At 43.5% G+C, this 10093-nt stretch overlaps 1 protein-coding gene across 1 annotated transcript; it reads right to left on the reverse strand.

Moving 5' to 3' along the window:
* Window positions 1–335: 335 nt before the first annotated feature.
* On the reverse strand, window positions 336–7754 carry TOMM20 (translocase of outer mitochondrial membrane 20). Its single transcript, XM_083495007.1, has 5 exons — window positions 7492–7754; window positions 5572–5618; window positions 4564–4645; window positions 3137–3279; window positions 336–753 (listed from the first exon to the last, which is right to left on the reverse strand). The coding sequence occupies exons 1-5, from the start codon at window positions 7613–7615 to the stop codon at window positions 709–711; spliced, it is 441 nt and encodes a 146-aa protein (XP_083351133.1). The 5' UTR covers window positions 7616–7754; the 3' UTR covers window positions 336–708.
* Between the last annotated feature and the right edge of the window lie 2339 nt (window positions 7755–10093).

Here is a 10093-nt window from a genome sequence, read left to right on the forward strand (position 1 = left end):
TTTATATTTAGTAGTGAGGTCCTAATGAGTTAATATGAAAATGATTCTATGAATCTCTGAGTTGTGCCCCCCATAATACATTTTTCTTCTTAGTTATATTTTTCGAGATTGATTACAGTAAAACTGCATTTAAAATGATTTAGGATTTCAAAATGATTGTTTTGCTTTGTTATTTTACTTGGTGTAAGATGCCTTGTAGGTCCATTAGATCCAAAGAACCAAAGACAATATAAAGTTAATAAGAGCTATCTGAAAAATAATAGTCCTGGGTGCTGTACAGAACATTCTGAAATTTGTCACTATCCCTTTGACATTTGAATGAGCACACATACACATGGGAGGGCAGGTACGTCTTTTAATGCCTTAGCTTTGGGTTTTTCAAAAATGAGCACAGGGTTTTTTATGTTGTAGTAATACATCTTTTATATGTACAATGCTGCAACTGTATCGGTAATAAATGACATTAATGATACTTTTTATAACTCAACATGGTGTATTTATAAAATGAATTTATCAAAATACACTTTGCACTAGATAATAAATAAAGTCCAGCCAAACCAACCCACTCAAAGTTAAAATTAACTTTGGTCGGTTCAAATGTGGTATACAGTTCATGAGTTCTATGCTTACTCCTTTACCCTGCTCTTCCCCCCCAGTGATGCTCATATTTTGGGCTAAGGAAACACTTGTTTTGCCAGCTGAAATTTCTCATTCCACATCATCTTCAGCCAAGCACTGTGCACTTACAATTCTCTGTAAAAGAAAATATTTGAATCATCTTAAGAGTAATAAGACTCTCTCTCATCAGGTAAATTACAGAATGAGATGAACCTGCAAAATTAAATTTAGATTCTCCCTCTTCTGTGAAAATCAACACTAGTAAGAAAACAGCAGGTAAACAGCAAGTGCAGCAAGGATCTAATAAGCTTCCTAATCAAAATACAGTATTTATTAAAATGAAATTGTGCAATATTTGGCCAAGCAAACATCAACCAAACTTGATGCACCTGGGATCCAGTAATTAAACTTGCATCTATTGCTGCTGTTAATATTTTACTCCACTTGCTTTAGTTAGCTTGAAATTAACTAAATGAAACAAATACCAAGAAATCTTGGTTATGCAGGTCTCTTATGTTAAGCCAGAATGAAAACACTGAAAAAGCCCTTTAGCAGTTATAGTGTGGCCCATTTTCCAAATTCTGATTGCAGCTGCAAGCTCTTCAGAACCCCAGGTCTGATTTGTTTTTGTTTGTTTTTAACTCAAGTTTTAGATCTGTCAGAAATGTGGGTGAAATCCAGAGGTGTCCATTTGCCAGTGGAAGCAACATCCAGCCATGCTATGGGAGTCCACTTCCTGTCCTCTGCAACTGAGTGCTGCCTAAAATATGCTCAAGAATGTTGGGGGACCCTCCAGAGTAGGTTGGGGGCATGGGGAAGAAAGAGGAAACCTGCTTGCATGGCATCTAATGTTACCCAGTGGCTTCCAAAAAAGGAACTCATGCGGAAATAAGGGTTTTTACTGCTCCTCATGGTGCCGCAACCACTTTTGGAACTCCTCTCTTTCAGGAATATCTTGTCCAATTCATACTTCCAGATATGCTCCCCTGAACAATATGGTTTGAACTAACCTCCTGAACAGATGGGGCTGTCAAAATGGTATAGGGAAAGTTCTATTGTGAGGAATCCATCATAAATGCCACCCTGCCCTTTATACCACCCGTTGTTAGCACTAGTATCAGGTGGCACTGACAATTAAAGCAAAACTGTACCACAGAACAGGGCTAACAAACATGGTGGCCTCCGGGAAATTGGACTAAAACTGTCATCAGTCCCACCAGAATAGCAAATGGTCAGATATGATGGGACATGAAGTTAAGGGCAAGCTCTGAACCCCAGTCATTTAGGATTTGGGAGCTGGGTGGACAGCTGCATCATGAACCAATTGAAGTTTACAGACAATCCTCAAAAGCGGCCTTTCACAGAACACATTATCAGAGGACATCCCAGGAGCTAGGAATGTATAAAACTACTAGATCATCTTTTCCCTTTAGTTTTGAGTTATATGTGAGTTTGTTCAGACACAGTAAACGCTTCTTATTAAAGGGAAGCAATCAACTGCTCTTGCACATTGGAAATCTGCTTCAACCCTTTCAACAGGGTTGCATCAAACTGTGTTGTTCCACTCACAGAAGGCTCACTGATTCAATGAAAGCTTCTGTGAATGGAAAGCAGGAGGTAACTAATTCCCCCGCCTCCCTCTGCAACCCCTTTCCACGCTGCCCAGGAGATGGCCTGAAGGCAAAACGAGGCCGATAACTTGCTGAAGCTAACCAGGTCTGGGCCTGGTCAGTGGCTGGATAGGAGACTGCCTGGGAACCACATGTGTGCCATCTTGGATTTCATAGTGGAAGAAAGGCAGGATAGAAAATAAATTGCCCCCTGCTTCCATTCACAGAGGCATCAAAAGAGTTAACAGAAACACACTTCTGGATATAACCCAGAGTAGCTGCATATAGTAGGAATGAATATTACGGGGTTTGAGAGCTACAGTTGTTCTGACAAGCAGTCCTTGATCTCAAGGACAGCAAGCAAGCAGGCAGTAGACACAATTGCCAGAAACGCTGCTTGCATGAGCTGCTTGAGAAGTCAGAATTGTGCCATAATATGAGAAAGGCAAAAACACCACCATGTGCCTGCTTCTGTTCCCACTGGACTGATCCCCAGGGCCTTTTAACACCAATTGCCTTGTGGGATGCTAGTTCCTGCTCAAGTGGAGCTGTTTTGTTTCAAGTGCCCATTGTATCTTCTGAGCTGCTTTGAGGACTAGAGCTGAAAATGGGATGTATTTGCACTAAATGAAACAAAACAGAGCCACCACTTGCTCAATTCCAGTTAGAATACCTCCCTGATTTTAAAGCCAAGTCTACCAATGTGATGAATTAGGCAATTGTCTCAGTATCAGCAAAACCACCAAAAACTATTTGTAAAGTTGCAACCCTGAGCACACTTTCTTGGGAGCAGCAACGCTGTTAAAAATCAGTGGGAACAAACATGCACAGAAGCAGGCAAACAATGTTGATTGCGACTACTCCTATTTCAAAGTGCAAAAAGGAGGGCAAAAAACAGCTTTCCATACCTGGCTAATTGTGGGGAGTTTAGTGAGAAGCATCTGGAACACTGGTGGTGGAAGCGTCTGCTGCAGAACTTGTAGTAACTGCTGCGGTTGTCCACACACAGCAATGGCATTTGTCAAGTGATCAACACCCTTTTCATATTCTCCTGTAAAATACGAAGCATGTTAAATTGGCTTTAAATTGCATGCCATAAATTTCACCTTCAAAGTAGATTTGGAAGCATCAATGGAACAAATGGACTATTTAGAACAAATGAACCAAATAGAGTATAGAGAAGCAGAGCATACCAGCTCGATCTCCAATAGCCTTGTCGACTGCACCCTGAACCTTCTCACATTAAATGGCAAGGTCAGTAGAGGGATTCTTTGTCTGTTTGCCTAGATATACTTTGAATCCTACCATGATTCTACCCTGGCCTTCAGGAGGATGCTAGCTAAACACACTTAGAAAGACACCCCTTCAGAATTCTGGCATCAGCCCATAAAGGCTCTGGCAGGGATGGGGCTGCTAGGAGTGGAGGTGACATAAGCAGCCCCTCCATGCTTTAGTTTCCCATGTAACCTCTGAAAAGCTGAAGAGGGCTTATCTTTCATCTCAAAGCAAAACTGATTAAACAATCAGTTTATGATTTGTCACCAGAAAAAAGGACAATCATTAGCTGTGCACTTTCAGGCTTCATTTGTCACTCATCTTCAGTTAATAGCAAATCTTACTGTATATCCAAGGGAATTTAAATCAATTTACCAACACTTTAATCCCAGGTGCCATTTTTAAATAGAAAATAAAATAGAAATAATTCCTAACTACCCTTCAGACTATATTTGGGTTGTTTGGATGGCTTAGTATCCAAGAACCGAGTACTGGAATAGAAAATTCCCAGGTAGATTTTATCATTTATTATGTCATCTTTTTAAGATAGGGTGGTTGTGATGATAACGTGATCATGGCAGGAAATTTCTGACTTTTAACAAAGCAATTTTTAATATGACTGGTCTTTGGCAGCCTGGATCAGGGTAGCCAATGTGGCAATGTAGCTCCAGATGTTACTGACTCCAATGCCCATCATCCCTGACCACTGGCTGTGCTGGCTGGGGCTTAAATGAGTTGCAGTCCACACATCTGGCCAGTACATTGGTGATTCCCAGTCTGGATAGGGTACTAAATCTGTATTAGATTTATATGCCATGACAGTTAAGATGTGCTATCTTATTAAACAATGGTTGAATCCAGATGACGATATCTAGGCTTATTAAGCTGAGATATAAACAAATCTCACTGCCTTGCACATAGCCACTCCACATGCATACAAACCAGGAAGCCCTCAGTTAACTATTGTCTCCCATTATGTTCCATTTCAAAAATTAACATTATTTGAACTGTAATATCTTTTACTCCCCCATTCCCTCACATTTGTAAAAATTTCAACAACCTTGTGCTAGTAGTTCCTCGCCCAGCTGTATCTCTTCAAGGAAGAACTTTTGAACAGCTTCAGCATCTTTTAGATCAGGCAACTGTAACAATGACATTTATGCAATCAGCCGTTTATGTCACAACATCCTGTTCCTCACATATGCTTTTAAATACAGTACTTAAGAGCATTCTAGTAGGGTTTTTTTAAAGTTAGGTTTTTAAACATTGGCAAGATGCCTGAACTCCTGAGATCACCTCCATATCAGCATTTGCTACAGAACTGAGCCACACTCTGTGAAACTTCTTTCCATGGAAATAATTAATTTAGACATATATCCATGGAAGGGGGGCTATGGAAAGTGCTGTCCCCAGCCCCTCAACACTCCCCCCTCAAAAAAGCAGTCTTCTGGGGGTCAGTAATTCTCCTGAATTGCCTATGATTTGGGGAGCAAGGGCGACTGCCAGAAAACATGAAATACATTTTCAGTGAGTGGTGCAGGAAATGATCTGGATTCAAGTTAAAAATTCCTTCCAGTAGCACCTTAAAGACCAACTAAGTTAGTTCTTGGTATGAGCTTTCGTGTGCATCTGAAGAAGTGTGCATGCACACGAAAGCTCATACCAAGAACTAACTTAGTTGGTCTTTAAGGTGCTACTGGAAGGAATTTTTTATTTTGACTATGGCAGACCAACACGGCTACCTATCTACTACTGGATTCAAGTTGACTAACATAGATCAAAAAAAGCTGTTACTACAGACAGCAACCATTTTACGTGTCCAATTATTACACAATCATGCACAAGCTTGTCGCTGCCAACCCAGAAGTGGCCCCAAAATGGGGTGGAATGGGGCAGACTTATGTGTGCTTTGTTGATGCGTGTGGGGGGTCAGGAAAAGAACCCTTGTGCAAAATAGTCACTGCCTGTATGGTAATTTCAAGCCAAAATCCAATTTGAAATGAATTCTGTACACCATGTATAATGTACCACAACTAAAACTGAACTCAAGACAACAAGGTATCAGTACCTTTGAAAGTCCTGCTCTTTCTTTGGCGAGTTTCTGCTTCTTCCGTCCTATGAATTAAACACACCATGCATTTTCAGTTTCTATATTTTGGTAATCTACTGAAAAAAGGATATATTGATCTTTGAATCACAATACTATTTGCACTCCAAACTGACGTAGGGGGAAGAACAACACTTGGGCATTTCAAAATATCATATAAAAATAAAACATAATATAGCTAAGGGTCCATATTTGGATAAGCAACCATCTACAAAGGCCTGTATATAGAGAATTATTTATAAGAACTTACATAAAATTACATCTTATACTTCCTGGAAACACACTTCCTAGGATAAAACTATTTCCCCCTGAGAACACTGCAGGCTCTATACAGTAGGAGGACCACTGCGACCAGGAGTGGAGGTAACATTTTAATAACTGTGAGAAGCCCTACCACCTAGTGGCATAATTAAATACAATGTTGCCTTGAAGGACACTTCTGGGGTGGGGGAGCTATTCTGCCTCAATTTGTCACATGAATGGCAGGAATACTGAACAGCTACAGAGAAACAGTTAACATATCACATGTCCCAACATCACTTGACTGCCCCATCACCCAGAGACTAGTTAACTGCTTCCTATTGCATTATCATGCTCTACTGCAAACCGTACTGGAAGAAAATGTTATCAAGAAGTGAAGACAAAGCACAAAATATTTATATTGTTTGTATAAATCCCTGAAAAAAATCAGCACAGAAAAGCTACCAGCTCAATTCTGAGAACATGTTTCACAATTTGACACTTAAAACAGTTTCTGTGAGCGTGTGTTTTAAGGAAGAATGATCATGTTAAAGAATGTGAGTTTTTTTATTGAAGAGGTGAAATAATGCAGAAGTACGAGAGAACGTTCTGCATTTTGGATAACTCTACATTTTCCTCTTGCATCCATCCTTATCCTGGAAGTTATAACAGCAACAGTACCAGGAGGGTTTGTGAATGCATAACAGTATAGTAAGTACCTAAGAAGTCAGGTTAACTTTACAAAATTCGTTCTCCCACTCCCTGTGAGTCCACTTCCTCCATCTGGGCTCGTTGGAGGCTTCATCACCTTTCAGGGGGTACTTGTGTAATAGGGGACTTTGAACTCTCTAGGATTCTAAATCACATGGGAAGTCTACATGAGAAGAAAAGGCTGCATATGTTCACTTTGCAACACCTGAAAGGTGACAAACCCAATCACAGTGTGAGAGGGATGAACATGGGACAAAATAACCTAGGTGGGCTCCATGCAGGAGGAAAAATCTCAACAGCTTGATTAAGATAGTTAAGTTTTTGGAAACCTGTGCAAAACAAAGTATCAAAAATGCAACAAGCTTCTGCACTCCCAGGGACCCTTCTCAAAACACGTGGCAGGAAACACGATATACATCACCATGCATTTCCACCGCAGAATGCCAATCCCAAATTCCAGGAGGATTCATGCAGCAGGGAGCATGTGTTTGCTGCACACACACACACACACACACACACACAAAAGGTTTCTGCGTGCATCCAGTAAAAGATACACACTGGGTGGGTCCTAACAGCGTGTGAAGCGATCCTCATCCAAACACCTGCAGCCTGTGACCTTTGAAATGAAGGCGAGCCTGGCGATGCAAGGGAGCAAGGGGAAGAAGGTCGCCCACGCCAGAGGCATGCCCAGTTGGGAGGCCTGGTTTTGCTTTGTCCTCGGGGCCACCGCAAAATCCCCGCGCCCGCTCATGGCGAGGGAACCGCAGCCTCGGAAGCAGCGGGGCTTCTCCGGAGCGCCACCCTCCCAGGCCCGGCGCCAATGGAGCGGGGGGCGGGGAGGGGGGCCGGTCGGAGGGGCGACCCAGGGCCGGCTCCGCGCGGGGTGGGGAAGCGGCTGCACGAGGAGGCGGGCGGCCGAGAGCGACTCACGTTCCCGCAGCCGGTTCTTGAAGTTGGGGTCGCTCCTCCTCTTGCGGTCGAAGTAGATGCAGTAGCCGATGAAGAGAGCCCCGCAGAGGCCCGCGGCGATGGCGCTGCTCTTTCCCCCCATCATCCTGCCTGCCCAGCCCGCCTCGTACTTCACAGCCACCTTGGAGCCAGCAGAAGAGGAAGACCCCGCCCACCGCGGCTCCTCTCGCTCACATACACACACGCTACCTTCGGCGGGCGGAGCGCGTCATCAGCCAGCGACCGCGAGCCGAGCGCATGGGCAGGAAAACGAGCCGTTTCCCAGCGGCACTGCGCACGCGCCCATCGCTTTCTGCGGGAGGGCGGCGCATGCGTGGTGGGTTCGCGCGGGACTCTTCCTCCCCCCGCCCCCTTAAACTATGTGGAAGGAGTCACGTCTGTTTTAGTGTCACCGGGAGTCCGTTTACTCTAAGCGTGTCCCAGGCTAACCTCTGCGTAAGGGTGTCGCGAGCTCGCTGCGTTTAACCCGCCGCAGAGGCTCTTACGTTGTAGGCATAAAACTGCTAGGATACAGTACTAGCAAATCTTGTGGGATCAGCACTGCTGCAGTTTCCATGCAATATGTTTGATGGTTGGTACAGAGAATTCCCCAGTAGTTTCCTGTGCTAGATTAGAAGTCAAGCAGGCCGTCTTCAAAGAAACAGATGGCTTAATCAAAGTTTATTTATATTAGACAAATGCCTCTTAAATTTTGTTAATCGACACTCATTTCCCCTATAACCTGTCACTGAACTGACCAAAATCACAAATAAATTGTTTACATGTATCAGCCAGCTCAGGTGGCAACCTGGGAGTCAGTTTGGGTTCATAAACCAAGTCTATCAAAGAAGTCTGTTCTGTTACACAACCCACAAAAATCCATGATTAGCATGGCCAAGTTTCTCCTGACTAGATGCTACATGGACTTTTTTGGGATACCCGCTGCAAAGATAATGATATAAATAAAAACTTATCCTTTTCCCTTGTGGGGTACCCAAGAGCCCATATAAAGTCCTTTTGTAGGTTCTCTATCGGTAGGAGAAAATACCAGCGCAACCAGAGAATATTGAGAAGCAAAGCAGCTAGTAAGCCTGATCTTTATTAACTGTTGCAACAGGGTGCTCCCCCACACACAGGAGAGAGGAGGACCCCGAGCCATACACGCAAGCCCTTATATAGATGTTTTTAATTTGCCACCCTGGAGTCCAAGATCACCCCCAGATACATCAGAAACCTGAGTGCATTGTTTCTCCTGTGGCAAGTTACCTGATTTCATTATCTGGGTTTTGGCCACTCTTTTGTTATTAGAACTACTTAATTCCTGAATCTAGGTCACAGGTCACAGGCTCACACCCTGTTCTTATCTTGAATGTGCCCTTAAGACAGGATTTGTGAGGAAAGAGACAATGGGGAGGTTTTCCACTTTGACCTTGCAGAGAAATATGAGGTCAATTTGTTCAGGACCTTTTTTGTGCGGGTTTCAGATGTGGTTTCTATATATAGTTATGAACATTTATATATCTATATATGACCTTAAAATTCTTATAACAACAACAATACAACAGGAACAGTTGCAAGTTTGAAATACAGGAATGAAGTAATATGCATTCTCTTTAAAAGTATTTTCATCAATTGGTTCAAATACGGGAAATATTTTTTTAAAAAAATCTCCAGAAGCAGGAACATTTAAACTTGGACATGGAGATGCAATTTGATAATGTGGTGATTTTCAGCTTAAAAGTATTGTTATGAGTTTTGGGGGTGGAAGTAGGCTAGATGCAGGGACCTTTATAATTCTTGGATCCAGCAAGGGCTAAAATTTAAGGAAGGATTCAAATTCCTGGAATAGCCAGGCTAGCTTCCTGGTTTGATAATGGCCCTCTAAATAAGTGGCTCAGCACCAGAGGACAAATAGGTGGGTCCTCTTCCTCCTGCAGGGACCCAGGTGGCGCTGTGGGTTAAACCACAGAGCCTAGGACTTGCCGATCAGAAGGTCGGCAGTTCGAATCCCTGCGACAGGGTGAGCTCCCGTTGCTCGGTCCCAGCTCCTGCCAACCTAGCAGTTCAAAAGCACAAAGTGCAAGTAGATAAATAGGTATCGCTTCAGCGGGAAGGTAAACGCAGTTTCTGTGCGCTGCTCTGGTTTGCCAGAAGCGGCTTAGTCATGCTGGCCACATGACCCGGAAGCTGTCTGCGGACAAACGCCGGCTCCCTTGGCCAATAAAGCGAGATGATTGCCGCAACCCCAGAGTCGGTCACGACTGGACCTAATGGTCAGGGGTCCCTTTACCTTCCTCCTGCAGGGGTGGGAGGCATCAAATGTTGCCAAAGGGCACCCAAAAAGGCCTTGAGGACAGCGGATTACCTTGAGCTAGAAGCTGGAAGACTCTCTTGGGGTGTTAATGCTGTGAACGCCTACATTGTAGGCTCGTGGTATATATGTGTAAACAGACCATATATCATGAATACACCTGTCTCCACTGTAAATCTTTCCAATGGAAACACGAACCCTAGGGAAGCACCTGGAACCCCTGAAATCTTACACTGCTCGGAGATTGGGGTGGTGTGCAACAGTATACTGCTG

This window comes from Podarcis liolepis (genome assembly GCF_965112155.1).
Source record: "Podarcis liolepis genome assembly, chromosome: 3".
Taxonomy (NCBI): domain Eukaryota; kingdom Metazoa; phylum Chordata; class Lepidosauria; order Squamata; family Lacertidae; genus Podarcis; species Podarcis liolepis.

What these genes read in the sequence shown, in the direction of transcription:
- TOMM20 (XM_083495007.1), bottom strand. Translation starts at nt 7,615, where the DNA reads ATGATGGGGGGAAAGAGCAGCGCCATCGCCGCGGGCCTCTGCGGGGCT. An exon ending in AAAGAGCAGGACTTTCAAAG is followed by an intron (nt 4,646 to 5,571) that starts GTACTGATACCT and finishes TCATTGTTACAG; the next exon opens with TTGCCTGATCTAAAAGATGC. An exon ending in AACTCCCCACAATTAGCCAG is followed by an intron (nt 754 to 3,136) that starts GTATGGAAAGCT and finishes TTTCTTTTACAG; the next exon opens with AGAATTGTAAGTGCACAGTG.